The sequence below is a fragment of the Lagopus leucura genome, unplaced genomic scaffold, assembly GCF_019238085.1.
Source record: "Lagopus leucura isolate 7727_CA_CO unplaced genomic scaffold, USGS_WTPT01 Super-Scaffold_100157, whole genome shotgun sequence".
Taxonomy (NCBI): Eukaryota; Metazoa; Chordata; class Aves; order Galliformes; family Phasianidae; genus Lagopus; species Lagopus leucura.
The window spans coordinates 18,994,879-19,009,406 of record NW_024962334.1 but is presented as its reverse complement, the minus strand read 5'-3'; the positions used below and the strand labels follow the sequence as shown (position 1 = coordinate 19,009,406).

General features: G+C 50.4%; 3 protein-coding genes across 7 annotated transcripts in view; all 3 read right to left on the bottom strand.

Annotated features, from left to right (window-relative positions):
* Window positions 1–771, bottom strand: part of HOXA4 (homeobox A4) — a 2,405-nt gene extending 1,634 nt beyond the window's left edge. Inside the window, exon 1 of the mRNA XM_042889324.1 lies at window positions 130–771. Coding sequence (XP_042745258.1) covers window positions 130–727 — 598 coding nt within the window. The 5' untranslated portion in view covers window positions 728–771. The remainder of the gene's footprint in view (window positions 1–129) is intronic.
* Window positions 1–11,544, bottom strand: part of HOXA3 (homeobox A3) — a 33,501-nt gene extending 21,957 nt beyond the window's left edge. For 2 of the 3 annotated variants that reach the window (XM_042889318.1, XM_042889323.1), the window contains exon 1: window positions 10,695–11,544. The gene's annotated coding sequence lies outside the window, so the exon portion shown is untranslated. Of the gene's footprint in view, window positions 1–1,653; window positions 2,677–2,808; window positions 4,214–10,694 lie in introns of those variants that run through there. The other variant, XM_042889317.1, reaches the window with a different exon arrangement.
* Window positions 11,545–11,751: 207 nt separating this feature from the next.
* On the bottom strand, window positions 11,752–14,512 carry HOXA5 (homeobox A5). 3 transcript variants are annotated; one of them, XM_042889327.1, is made up of 3 exons: window positions 14,044–14,511; window positions 13,736–13,899; window positions 11,752–12,865 (listed from the first exon to the last, which is right to left on the bottom strand). In XM_042889327.1, exons 1-3 carry the CDS (start codon window positions 14,295–14,297, stop codon window positions 12,615–12,617), a joined length of 669 nt encoding a protein of 222 aa, XP_042745261.1. In that variant the 5' UTR covers window positions 14,298–14,511; the 3' UTR covers window positions 11,752–12,614. The 3 variants fall into 3 exon arrangements, with proteins under 3 accessions (XP_042745261.1, XP_042745262.1, XP_042745259.1); XM_042889328.1 differs by having other exon boundaries at window positions 13,736–13,896; XM_042889325.1 differs by having other exon boundaries at window positions 13,736–14,512.
* Between the last annotated feature and the right edge of the window lie 16 nt (window positions 14,513–14,528).

The following is a 14,528-nucleotide window of genomic DNA, read 5'->3' as shown; positions in this document are numbered from 1 at the left end:
TAGGAAACGCGGAGGGAGGAAAAAAAAAAAAGCCACACACGCACCGACCCATCCCGGCCCCAGCAGCTCCCTCCCCCCCTTCCCTCCTTGCAGGCGCATCCCGGCCTCCCCCTGCCCCGGGCGACTCACCCGTGCTCACGTGGATCTTCTTCATCCAGGGGTACACCACCGGCTCCTTCCCCTTCAGCCCGGGCAGGCTCTTGTCGGGCAGCAACGCACAGCCCGGCCCGGTGCCGGCCCCGGCGGCGGGGGCCGCTTCGCAGCGGCGCTGCAGGGCATGGCCGGGGAGCAGGGGCTGGGTCGGCCCGGGGTGGCCCTTGGAGGGCGGCGGCGGCGGCGGAGAGGCGCCCGGGGGCGGCTGCTCGGGGCCCGGGGCTGCGCTGCCGGCGCTGCTGTAGCTGTAGGGCGCCTGGGGATAAGAGGGTGCCTGCGCCGGGTACAGCGCCTCGGGAGGCGGCCCCGGCGGCCCCGGCGGCGCGGCGGGAGCCTGGTAGCCGGGTTCCCGGCGGGGCCGCGGGAAGTACTCGGGCAGAGCGGGACCCGGGTGCGCGGCGTGCAGGTGCGGCGGCGGCGGCGGAGGCGGCGGTGGTGGGGCGTGCGGGTGCGGGTGGTGCGGGTGGTAGCTGGCGGAGCTGCCGGCGCTGCCGCTGTGCTGCGTGTACTCCTCGCAGGGAGGGAATTTGGGCTCGATGTAGTTGGAGTTTATCAAAAACGAACTCATGGTCATTAATTTGTGAAGTGCAAAAATACTAATTTTTCTCGCGTTGTCGTTTTTCTGGGCTCGGCGAGGCCCCTCCCCTTCCCCCCCCACCCCCCCTCCTTCCACTCCCTCCCTCTCCCCCTCCCGCCGCTGTCAAGTGCTCGCCGCTGCCAAAGTTTGGGCCTCCGGCTTCCCCCTCCCCGCCGCACTCCCCTCCCTTCCTCTCTTCCCACCCCTGGAGCGCGCACAACGCGCACACACACACACACACACGCACGCACCCCGACACACCATCACCACCTGACCGCCAGCGCCAATTACCGCGCGGGGCCGCGGACCCCGGATCAGGAAATGGAAGGAGGGAGAGCGGCCGTAGGGCACCTCCGCGCCCACGGCCCCACCGCGGGGCCGCTCCCGGCGCCTCCTCCCCGGGCCTCGCCGCGCCCGGTGCCCGCTGCTCAACGGCATCGCCGCCTCCTCTCGCCCGGGCTGCGACCGGCACTCGCGGTGTCAAGAGAGATAAAACTAATCCAGAACTGACAGTCCTCACACTAGTCGTTTTTTTTTTTTTTCTTCCTTTTTTTTTTTTTTTTCCTTTCATGTCAGAAAGCGGGCAGGGGAAGCAGAGCGCAGTCCGAGAAGGGAGGCAGGCGCTGAGCGGGGAGTTGCACAATAGCTCTCCAAGCACCCATCACCCAACACCTTCCATCGGGGCTGCGGGGTGGAGGTCGCCTCACCCCCTCCCTTCTCTGCAACCTCTCCCCGAGCCGAGAGCCGGCAGCTCCCGTCCCCCTGCAGCCTGCTTGCCGGAGGAGCAGATCCCAAAGTTAGCGCGGACGTCGCGGGAAGGCCGAGGGGAGCCCCTCTGTGTACTGTGGGGTGCGGGGGACACGGGGAGCGGGGAATAACGGGGAGGAGAGGGAGAGTGGCGCAGTGCTATAAACGCTTCCTACCGGCTGCCGCAGGGCTCTCTGCGAACATCCCTCCCCGCAGAGCTGCGTTTTCCAGCTACGAATGTAAGACTGTCTCTTCGCTTGCCTGGTGCTGGCTCAATTTCTGAACTCTCAGTTCCAAGAGAAATCTTTGTCGCCTTCGCAGAACGCCTGGCGAGGGAGGGAAAGGGCACCCGGCCACTGCTGCGTTGCTGGAACTGAGACTGTTAACGATATTTTCAGCTCACAGGGAAAAGAGGCACCCGCCCTGACCTTAGGTAATTGAAATTTGATGGTTAAACTAATTACGCTCTTATTCTAAGGGGAAAAAATACTATCAAACGCCATCTACTCTTGCAGATAGGAAGTTAGAAGCAAACTTATCCGATTTTTTTTTTCCCCTTTACAGGAGAGCGTATATACCCACAGAAATGTTTACTGCGTCCTTCGAGAATATAATTGCAGAGTGGGTAATCTCACTCTCCGGTGTGGGAAAATGCATCTAATACATCAGGCTTAAGTACGACGCGTTTTAGTTCTCGCCCTCCTAAAGATAGGACATTAACAGCTACTCTGCTTGAAATTCAGATTATTGTCTTTAGCCGTTTTGTAGATAATGGGAACGTGTACTTCCATTTGAAGCTCTAACCCAAGTAGGCGCACGGAGTATCGATCTGTATTTGACACACACGGACACACGCACATTGCAGGCGGATCGTAAGATGTTCGAACATTTGCAGCACTTGGGCATACTGGACTACTTATCTAAACAATCACTCATTTCCTGCTCATATCGAATGGCTAATTTGTAAAGAGAGTTAAAACACATTTACTTACTCATTTCCAACAGAACATCTATGGAACTCTTTAACTGGGGTAATAGATAAGTTCCTCTATTTACTTTGCGTGGAGAGGAAATGCGGTTACACACGCACACAGACGCAGCCGCACACTTTGGGCAGAAACGAGGAGATTGCTTTATTAAAAATAACAACAACAACGCGGCAAACCAGATTGGAAAATCAGAGCTTCCACCTGCATTACCTTTAAAAAAAAAAAAAAAAAAAAAAAAAAGGGAGAGAGAGAGAGTGAGAAAGAAAAAAAAAGAAAGAAAGAAAAAGATTGCCAAAGCCCAAAGCACGTTCCCGGCGCAGAGCTGCACGCACGCACAAATACCTGCTGGCCGCCACCAGATGCATTGCCCTGCGGTGCCGGGCACGGTATCCTCGCCATAAGGCAATTCCGGAGGCTCTATGGCTAGCTCGGAACAGCAGGCTCCGTGCTCCCGAGGCACGAGAAAACGCAACGAAAACCACTGTCCCGATTTGTAGGCTCAGCTTTGTGCCGGCGAGCTGAGCGGGTTCTGCTTCCTATTATTTACCGCGACTAGATCTCGTAGATCACTCGTTTCGCTGCACCTCTCTACTGTGTGGCTCTGGCGCTGGGTAGCACGGAGAAGGATGCGGTGCTGTGTGCGAACGTAAATCTACAAGGTGACCCGAGGTGCCGGGCTCAGCCTGTTTCTGCGGGGTTCTATCAGGCTGCGGAGATGTGCTGAGGCAGGACCTCCAAAAGGCCTGTTCCATGTCTTTGTGGTTTTGTTATCATAAACAAGAACCCAGCCAAGACCACCAAGTGTTATCTTGCACACGGCCGTTTCGACATTTTACTGCAAGATTTATGGCTGTAATAAACAATCTCTGAAACCCTTTTTTTTTTTTTCTTTCTTTCCCTTTTTTTTTTTTTTTTTTTTTTTCCCCTCCCTGATACTTCCCTTTGCAAACTTGTAGCATCATCCTAACCTCTCAAAGAAAGAAAAGGAGAGGGAAAATAGGCCGGGTCCCTTATTTTTACAGAGGAGCCAGGGGCTCTGTTAGCTGCGGAAGGAGCCTTTAATCAGCGATGTTGAAGCTGGGGGCTCCCGGCCGAGGAGGAGATGGGGACTGCACTGGAATTAAGTTGAGAGTAAGAGAGTTAATTGCCGTGCACCGAGGAGAGAAGCTTCATGCGTACGCAAAGAGGGGGTGAGGGGGTTCCTCTTTCTCTCGAGAAGCATGCAAACACCGCGTTCCCCTCCGCGCCCGCGGCTAAACCGTACGGATTACAAAAGAGAAGATAAGAACGAGGAGAGTAATAATAATAACAACAACAATGATAATAATAATAGAAGACAACCTTTCGCCGTGCCCGGGCACCCACCACAGAGAAGGGCAGGAGGAGGAAGGATCGCACCCGCAGGCTGGGTTGAATTTGATTTGAACCATTTTGAATATATTTAGCCCCAGCTTTCCCCTCTTGAATGCGAGGCTGTCCCGAGTTTCAAAGTGACCGAAAAGTGACACCGTGTGCATTTTGTTTCTTATTAATCTTACACATTGACAGTCTTTGTTAAATAACAAGGCGTGCCCTTCACCAGGCGACATTTTCATATTTGTTAGACGCGGTGACCTGAAGTTCACCTCGGCCTTGGACTTAGTTTTTCTAAAAGGTCTATAACAGCGCCTTTTAGATAGCGGGGTGCTTTGCCCAGGTCACCACTTCTAAGGGAAAATTAAGAAAAAAATCGCGGGAAAATGTAAACGTTATGGAATGTATCGACTGTATTCCCCCCCCTTTGTTCCCGGGGATCGCACTGCCCCGGGGCAGCCTCCGCCTTCCGCGGGCGCGCAGCTCGCTCCGCGCGGGCGCTACTGGGGGGACGAGCCCGTTGGGCCCCAAGTTCAGCGTTGTGTAGAAGCGGGGACTCCCCCGGCAGCGGCTCTGCTCCCAACAACGCCGTGTTTGGCGGCCGTGCTCGCTCTGTCCCGCCGTGGTTAAATAAACACACGTAAAACGTGATTTGCGCCCGGATTTTAAATGAATGGTCTTTGGGCCGGAGCTTCCACGCCGAAGAGCGGCGTGCTGTAAAGCAAAGAGCTGAAGGGAAGAAAGAGCTCGCCTCAAATAATTCATTTTTTTCCCCTCTTATTATATTAATTTTAAGGGAATAATTCAGACACCAATTCGAAAGATTCGGTATTTCCCGAAGCCGAAGTTTCAACTTCTTTGAAAATATTCTCAATGATATTTTTATCCTAGGCTAGACTGAAAAACATGGAATCCGAGCGGCTAATTGTTTTGGTAAGGAAGCAAACGGATTTCCGTCACCTACTCTTGAGTAACCCAGTTATAGTAGCAGCTTTCGTTCTGGGTGTATCAAAGACGCATTGTTGTTCTTGGAAACAATCTGCCCGCTATTCTTTAGCAAAATAGATATTTGGCCACGGCTTTTAGCTTGTTATCAGGCTTCTCTCTTACACCAAATAAATACTTTAGATGTGAAAGGTTAAACAATATCTGCGGTGAGGGAAGGCTCTCCAAATGGGCAGTGCCAGGGCTCACTGTAAAGGAGCAGCAGCAGGAGCTCGGGAACAACATCCCCACGCAGAGCAAATGCTCGCACACCTTGCTGCGCTCCGGCAGGTACAGCGGGCAAAGCCTCCAGCAATAAGTCGGGCTGATCTGAAATCTCACACCACGCGCACGTGTTCCCAAGAAATATCGTCCGGCTGCCACGATCCAGCTGTGTCCCTGGCAAATAATTCACGCTTAGCCCGTGCGTGGAGGACGGCACAGGCTCCCGCCTTTGGGCTCGAAAGGCAGCTATGCACGGATGGTGGTGAGGTGCGCTCTTCCTCTGACTTCCTTCCTCGTGGCACTGTCCCCTCCTCCATACCTTTCATAGCTGCTAGCGGATATTTCGGAACGTTCTTTCCCTCTCCCAGCCACCCCTCATCCCCATCACTGCAACCTGCCATTTGCAGTGGTCTCCTCTCCCTCCGTCCCCACATGAGATTCCGGCCCCTTCTCCTCACAGACACGCCCGGCCGAGATCTTTAGGCTAAGGCTTCGACACCGACGCGAGCGCTGAGAACAAAACAAAACGCCAGCAACGTGGAAATAACTCAGCGCAAAGAAATTCCCCTAAAATTCCACCAAATTCTTTTTTTTTTTTTTTTTTTTTTTTTTTTTTTTAGCTGAGGAGAGAAGGCAAACCAACCCTCGCCTCTCCCCATCCCTCTGGGAAGAGACGGGTAATTCCAGAAGGCTCGGAGCTCCATCCAAATCGCGGCTCTGGCAGCCAGCACCGTATTCCAGCGGTTGCAGAAGGCGGCCCCGCAGCCCCGCGCCATCACCGCGCTCCTGCGGCCGGAACGCTCCGCACAGCCCTCCCGCATCGGCACGGCCGCGTCCTGCCCCGGTTAAGAGCGGTTCAGATGGCGTTACAGAAACGAGAGCCAAAAACAAAGCCGCGGCGGGGATCGATACGCGCGTTAATTGCCCCGCTCCTATCTTATCTTCCTGCCGTTTGGCAAAGTGAGGAAGCTTAACGTTAAACCTCTTAAAGCAGGTTATGATATAATAAACAAGGGGAAACGTTTCGCTCCCCGGCCCTGGGAGGCGGCGGCGGCTCTGGGGTGGAGGGACACGCGTGTTTACCTGCCGCGCTGAGCCCGAGATATTCAGACACAAATGTGACCGATAATTCAAGATGAAATACAACGTGCATTACTCTTGAAAAGAGGAATTTTCTATCCTTTCCTTGGTAATTGAGGTCATTCAGCCAGTAGGGTTCACCTGGAGTCCATACTGTGATACACACGTAACTCAAAGCTATTTTATCTTTTGTGCTGATAGTCAAGATCTCGGCTATAACATTGACATCAAACTCTGTCTGGACGAATGACTAAGAGTGGTGCAAAACGTAAACTTTTGACCCTCAACTTTTTGACCTGCAGTTGTAACGCCCTTAACCACAAAGATATACAAAAGCTATGCAGCTTCTTTTAGGAGTAAGAGACTCGCAGTGTTTGTTTCAATAGTTCTGCCGTTTCCCCCCAGCTTTCTAAGCTTTTATTTTTTTTTTCCTTCCTTCTTCTCGCTGATGAGAAATCGGATACTTTTGCATTTTTAATTATTGCTTTTTTTTTTTTTTTTTTTTTTTTTTTCCTTCTTCTTCTTCTTCTTTAATCTGGCAGCTTTGTAAAGTGCTGTTAAATCAGTTTGCACAGCCTTTCGGCAGCGTTGGAGGGAAGCCTGTACTCTAAGGCGCTATTTGGTTACAATTGCAGGTGAAATGCTGGGTAAGTTCTGGGCGTGAGGTTGGAAGGACGTAAGGACCGGCGTTGGGGGAAAAGCTGCAGCTCTCTGCTGCGAGGGTCTTAGTCATTTCTCCTTGATTTAAGCATAAAGAAACAACTCTAATTGTTTGCGAAGCCTTGTCTAGGCAAACGAGTTGACTGTGAACTTGGTCTAAAGCGAGCTCTGCTGGTGATTCCTAGGGTGTGCAGATTTATCTTTTCTGCATTTACTTAACCTGGCAGTGAACTGCACGGGCTGCCATTTGTTATCCGCAGACAGACTTCACCTCAAGCAAGGACTGTTCCACAAAATTGCAATAATTACCCAATAACCTTCATAGCAAATATTATTATTGAAAAGCCATTTTTTGGGGGGTTGCAGGAAAGATTCCTTACGCGTGCCATAAAGCGAAATCCTCGCGAATTTTACACTCTCTTTGTATAAGATTCGATGTCGTTTGTGCGTGCAGCCCCACGAGCATGTGACTGCGACGGTCCATGAGTATTTGCCTTCCAGAGAGACGTTAGCGAGGATGCTTTCATTTAAAAGGGGTAATATTTTCGAAGATGATCAGGCGACAGTGGGAGCTGTGTTCTTTTGCGCTTATCTAACAATAAATCGGGGATATTTGGGGGGCAGGAAGGGAAAGGTGAGAAAGCGAAGCGATGGTTTCACTTGGTGAGGAGATTTACTTATGTGTGCAGCTAATGCGTTAAATCTGTATTTGCGGGGAGGGAAAAGGCATTGCTCCAGTATTCAGGGTTTGAAATCGAAACCTCCCGATCCGCCCCTCGCGATCTGTTCCATTCAATTTCCCATGGAGCAGATTGCAAACCCTTCTTTTGTCACCCTTCCACAGATACGCACTTATTAACTGTAAGGAAATGGCAGAATCAAAATTTCCCTGTAATGTTCTGCAATTAGGGCGTTTGCAGGGCTTAGAAAGCGCAGCGAAGCTGTAATTTACGGATGACTTTCAAGCGAATTGTTACACTTCTGGTTTAGAGAAAGTTATGGCTTCCAAAGTCACTGGCTACCCACATTAAGAGGGTTGCCTAATCTTTAATTGGCCCTACGCTTAGACATGACACACTATACTCAAGTATTTCTTTCAAAGGCTTAAGTAAACTGTATTTCAATGCTCTGAACGCCACTTGCTGTGCCTAAACTAAAACAAACTCGCACGCATTAATCCCCAAAACACAGCGCCAAAAAAAAAAAAAAAAAAAAAAAAAAAAAAAAAAAAAGAGCTCAGATAGGTGCTCTATCTCTCGATTCCAGGCGATTATTCTCCGTGACATTTTTCACTCCGAAAACAATTAGGATCTGGGAATATTTCTGCACAGTTCGGCTGTGTGGAGTCGCTTGAGTTCCGAATTTTAAAAGCGGGTTGCAAAATCTGAACGCGCTCCTTGTTTGCAGTGACTTCAGCTCTTCTGCTTCGGACGGGGGAGGGCCGAATCTACTGAGAAGTTGTCATTTCCAGCGAAGTTTCTCTCGTTGTTAGAGAGTTTCTTGCAGTGCGGGCGGGTTTAGACGCTTATGGGCTTTAGTGATCTTTTCCTTTCCCATAGCTCTTGAATTTCTGTCCACAGCATTGCGAGAATGCGCTCTAGAAACCGCATACAGAAATGTGAAAATAATGGGAGCAAAGCTTTTCGCTGCAGACCATTACAACCCGAGATGGCATCCAGGTTCCTAAAGCAGGAGTTGAGCGGGTGTGTGCGTGGACGTGTTTGTGTGTTAACCAGGCACTTGAAGCAACACGGTGTTGTTGTGTATTGAGTAATCGGGAACGGTTTGCGCCCGGAATGGTTCCCTATAACAAGAAAAGGTTTCTCCTACGGAAAATGACCCGCATATGAAAGGAGCACAAACTTTTAAAGCATTTGCATTCCTTTGCCTCCTACTATAAAATTTTTATGGCGTATAATATAATCTAGTGCACGCCTATCATATAAAACTTTCTGGTATTCCTATTGATGAAGCTGACAGCTAGCGAGCTATAAAATCCCCAGCTGTTTATGACGGAAATGATTTTCGAATGTGTATTTGGGTCTGTGCTTTTAAAGCCTTTCCCATTATTATTATTATTTTTTTTAAATACAAAGTATATGCATGTGTGTTTGTTTAGTGCTCACAGAGCGATCCGCAGACACAAAGGCTTGGGACTTCATTTATCTTACAGTGGGGGTTGACTCCAAATATTAAATATTTGTAAAACGGTGAAATCTTTTAGCTGCTGCAACCTTAGATGCGAGTGTCTCTTTAGCATTTAAGGCGAATGGATGGGAAATCAGACAGCAATGCTGGTGGTGGACCTCGGGCAGACCCTGCAGAGGTCCAGAGCGACCTGCCCCACCCGCAGCCCCGTCTCCCCTTCCGCTCGCAGTGCCACGCAGAGCCCGCACCGCACCGCACCACTCGGGCCATGGGATAGCAGGGGCAATATCAAACAAAGCCTGGCTCCCATCTCCCATCACGCCGCCCCGTTCTTCTTGAAACTCGAGTTTATGACACATCGAGGAAAACAATGCAATCTGCAGAGGGGATTGCGTTGAATCCCTACTACTCCAAACCCGAGCGGAGAACGAGGTTCTCACAGCGAAGTTGGGTACAGACGCGTTTAGGAGCTCGTTCTCAGATCTCCGCCCCGGCCCCCACCGGTCCGTCACACCCCTGAGATCACTCGTTCTGAGGGTAAGGATCAGGCCTTGCAGCTACCAAAGAGAGACAGAGCTCCTTTCACCCTTTCATTCAAGTCCTGGAAATTCAAAGACTGAAGTTAAATCCGGCCATAAAGTTTATTGCTGAGTAATCACACTCTAGTGAGAACAGTCCACTTAAATAAAAAGAATGTGGAAGTAAACACGCAGCTGGGGCCTACCCCACAATGGCAGCCAGCAATATAAGGCAGAGAGGGAGAGAGCAGAGCATTGGGGATATTTACAATCTTCAATAAACCAAGCCCGTATTTCATAATTTGAAGTACTCTAATGACCTGTGGTCTCTTGTATTAATGCTACGAGTTACACTCAATTGGTTTGCTTAAAAAAAAAAAAAAAAAAAAAAAAAAAAAAAGGCTCTGGAACGTATATATGTATACACACATACACACCCTTTGTACACATAAAGACACCAATAGCACAAGAACGGAGGCATGTGCTCGGATTTACACAGGGGTACACACAGATCGGAACATGCATGCATACACGCGCATCACTCGAACGCACTTATATTCTTATATTTACAGATAGAAGCTGGGGGAAAAAAAAACTAAAAAAAGAAGTTGCAGTGGAGTTATAAATGCACACACCCGGAGCACAGCACACGCTCGCGGATGGGCTTAGCTACATAGCTAAAGCTTCCCACACGACCCAGTGCAGAAAAGAGGAATCTTAAGCACTCCAGCACGCTCCGTGCCATTTTAATACTTGCTCTGATGTGCAACACATTTCGCCAATGCGAAGATGATTACCATATCATCACGCCTCCACCCCTATCGTGCCTACTGAAGGCACTGCCCAGATCGTATCAAGCCCTATCTACTTTGTTTTCCTTTTTTTTTAATCGCCCGCAGTAAGTACTCCTTGCTAAACAAAACCTCTCCAAACTTGGAGAGTCTATTGGAGCGAAGGAAGTAATTATCTTCTGCGGTAGTCCAAGTGATTAAAGCTAGGCCCCAAAATCCATCTCTGCCAAAGTCGCTTATTGTGGTTTACTTTGATTTGATCGCTAAAATAGAGCGCTGGCAGCCGCGGGAGCGGGGCTGGGGCACTGCGCAGCGCTGCGCTCAACCTGGGGCTGCGTGCGCTGCCCCGGGCGGGGGGACAGCCCCGAACCTCGGCACAGGAAGAGGGGAAGGGGAAGAGAAAGAGCGAGCAGGAGCCTCGGCTCCCCCGGCACAGAGAAACTTTAAGGAACTTGTGCACAAAACTTACCTCGATTTGCAGGGAGCCATTTTTTCACACAGTATTGAGAACTTGTGGTTTGGATACTTCTGTACCTAAAAGTGACAATGTGAATGGCCAGGAGGCACACGTAGCCTGCAAAAGAGTCAAATGAAGTCCAGCGTCAGTGAGATTATATGTTATGTGGTATATAATGTTGGATGTCAACTCCCCAAAACCATAAAACTTACTTTAATGGCACCACGTGACTTTTTATAGCCAGTGAGCCTATCTGTCTGTGCTATGGATGATTTTACGATCTAATTCATAGACAAAACCCTATTCATTTGGCACCCAAATGTCATATAGCCGGAACTGGGGCTTATAAAGTTTACTGTTTTATAACTTTTAAGGGAAGGCATCAATGTAACCGGTCAGTAAATGTGCAAATCTGTAGTTGCTCTTAGAAGCTGGGAAGAGTTAACCATTCAAGCTCTGACGGGGTAAGTAACATCGCGCTTATAGAAAACTAACCGTAGTAGTGAAGAAAGCAAAAAAAAATCCGTAAAGGGCGAAAAGTGGGAACGTGGCGATCGAGTGTTACTAATAGGCGCAGAGGGCTCTAACGTGGCCGCCCCGCAAAGATACTTAAGGCGACCACAGGAGAAAAGCTAGAGCGGGGCGAGCACGCCTCGGACTTAGCAGCGTGTTTTAACAAAGCACAAGTTTTGTTCAGCCACCAGCGACCGGCTAACGCTCGCTTAGCCCACAAAGGCTGTCGATCGCGGTCCTTGCGAGGCGGCTTTCCACCTTAGCGAGCGGCCATTAAAGGAGGAACTTCTGCTCCAACTTTGCAGCAGCAGCAGCACAGCAGCAGCGCTCCCGGAGCAGCGCAGCCCGGCCGCTCAGGTGAACGCGCTCAGGCGCTGCGCGCGGGCCCGTGGAGCGCGCAGAGGCAGCGCAGCTCTTTGCTTTGCACAAACCAGATCACGAAAACTTTACAATAGAAAGTTTATTATTATTATTATTATCATCATCAATTTTTTTTTTTTTTTTTTTTTCTTTCTTTTCCCAGTAGGGTTTTTTTTTTTTTTTTTTTCTTTTTTTTTTCTTTTTCTTTTTTAAAAAAACAAATATATATAAAAAAAAAAAGAAAAAAGAAAAAAAAAAAAAGCTGCTCACAGTTTGCTCAAACAGCCAGACTTTGACTATATTTGTAACTCTGACCACCAAAAAAAAAACCAAAAACAAAAAAAACAAAAAACAAAACAAAAAAACCAAAACCAAACATACATCACAGAAGCTGCGCTTAATAAGAGCCACTTCTAAGAGTTCGTGCAAAGAGTCATATACAAAGGCACAGCAAGGACATACTGCTTGGAATCACAGTTTTCGTCACAGATTCACTATTCACTACACGTAGGACAAGTTCAGTTGATTTCATCATTTCACCTCTACGACAGCATTAATTACACAGAAATTATATAGGTAGTTTGAATAAAAATATTTTTAACAGCTTGGAGCTATACGGACATTAACACTTGACCACACATGCACAGTTAAGCAGGTTGAGTGCAACACATAACATTTGTACTAAACCGGGGGAGGGTTTCTTTCTCTCTCTCTCTCTTTTTTTCCCTTTTTATTTTTTTTTTGTTCTTTTTTTCTTTTGCTTTTTTTTTTATCAGTTACTTCAAGTAACACAGCTTGCTTCATATAAATAAGTTAAAACATCTATTATTTTTTCAAGACAAAGCCATTCAAGACAAAGAAATGTACGATAAAAGCAGATCTACTTATACACGCGAGAGAATGGTAATAAACAGGCTCATGATTAAAAGATGAATAAGGGCGACAAGAACAGGGTTTCTTCACAGAAGTAACACAAGGAAGTTTTAGAAAGTCAACTTAGTACTGACATGAGACGCAGGGTCAGCTAATACTGCTCAGTACTTTTAATTGATCAAATGCTTAGGGACGGAATGCCCCCCCTGCAGCTGCCATGCTCATACTTTTCAGCTTATTATCCTTTTTCCATTTCATTCTCCTGTTTTGGAACCAGATCTTTATTTGTCTCTCTGAGAGGCAAAGAGCATGTGCTATTTCAATCCTTCTTCTGCGGGTCAGGTATCTATTGAAGTGAAATTCTTTTTCCAGCTCCAAGGTCTGATACCGAGTGTAAGCAGTCCGAGCCCTTTTCCCTTCTGGTCCCCCTATGTTGTCTGGAAGAGAAAAGTACAACGTTTAGATTCCCAGCAGCGACGTGGAGCCCTCGTGTCTCCCTGCAGCTCCGAGCCACCAGGACCGTTATCCTCAGCCCGGCTCGGTTTTGTTGCCGGGCTGGAGAAATGCTCAACAAGTTTCCCCCTCCTGCCCCTTTAGAAAAGCCTTTGGGGGAGGGGGACCTGGCGGCCGTGCTAAGTTTCCGCTCGGATTTCGGTTTCGCTCTTTCTACAAAAGGGATTTTAGCGCGTTTTCCAGGCGAATCCCCCTCTCTCCTCCCCCGGCTCGGCTCTGCGGAGGACGCCTGCGGTGCACGCCGGGCTCTCGGGGCCGCGGAGCGAGGCGGAGGCGAGCAGCCCTTTACCACGGCGGAGCTCCGGGAGGCGGCGAGCCCCCGGCGCTCCCCGGCGGGCCGGGCGCGGCAGGTAGCGGGGCCGGGGCTCTCCGCACCCCTCCGCCCGCTCCCCGCGGTCAGGGCGGTGCTCCCCCCCTCCTCCCCTCGCCTTCCCGGCGGCGAGAGCTGCCCTCCTCGCCCCCTGCTATTCTCTTTTCAATTCGGCTCGGGAACACAAATAGGGTAGGCAGCGCCGTTCCCGGCGGAGGGTCCCCCCGGAAGGGCAAAGCCAGGAGCGGTCCCGCTCCGAGAAAGGCTCCCGCAGCCCCCCGCTCCCCGAGAGCCGGCCGGGCGCTGGGTCGGGGCCGGGCGCTGCCGCTCTCCGGGGGGAGCTCCCGTACAGGGAGCGGGGGTTGCGCGCTCCCACGCCCTCCTCTCCCCCTCTCCCCGACCTCGCTCGGCACGGACACCGGCTTTACATTCAATCCTGCTTTTCCTCCAGAGAAATAAAGAAAGAACAGGGTATTTGCTTTACCATGACTTATGTGCAGCTTTCGCATCCAAGGGTAGATCTGGGGCTGGGAAGGCTGTGCTGTGCTTTGGTCGCTCGGGGCACTTGCCTGCTCGCTGCTCGCCGGAGTGTCTTCCTCGGTGCCAGACGAGGTGCCAACCCCGTCCCTGCTGATGTGCGTGCTGCTGCTGGAATTGGACGAAGTGCTGCTGGAGTTGCCCAGGGAGTTTTTCACCCCGTGGTGACTCTCGCTGACGGGCGAAGCGGCCACGGCGGTGCAGGGCAGGGGGTCGGGGGGAGGCGAGTGGGAAGCGGCCGCGGACTGGCTGTACCTGGGCTCTGTCGAGGCAGAGGTGCTGTTGGCCGGGTAAGAGCGGGCTCTCTCGCTGGCACCAAAGTGGGTGGAAGCGGAGCGCCCGACGCTGAGGTCCATGCCATTGTAGCCGTATCCGTACCTGCCGGAGTGCATGCTGGCGGAGTCCCTGTATTGCTCGCTCACCGAGCTGTGATCTCCATAATTATGTAACTGGTAGTCCGGGCCATTTGGATAGCGACCGCAAAATGAGTTTACAAAATAAGAGCTCATTTGTTTTTTGATATGTGTGCTTGATTTGTGGCTCTTGGTCGTTTTGTGCGTCTATAGCACCCTTGCACAATTTATGATGAATTATGGAAATGACTGGGACATGTACTTGGTTCCCTCCTACGTAGGCACCCAAATATGGGGTACGGCTTCAAATCACGTGCTTTTGTTGTCCAGTCGTAAATCCTGCCTGATGACCTCTAGAGGTAAACTCGTGCACTGGTGGGGGAGCTG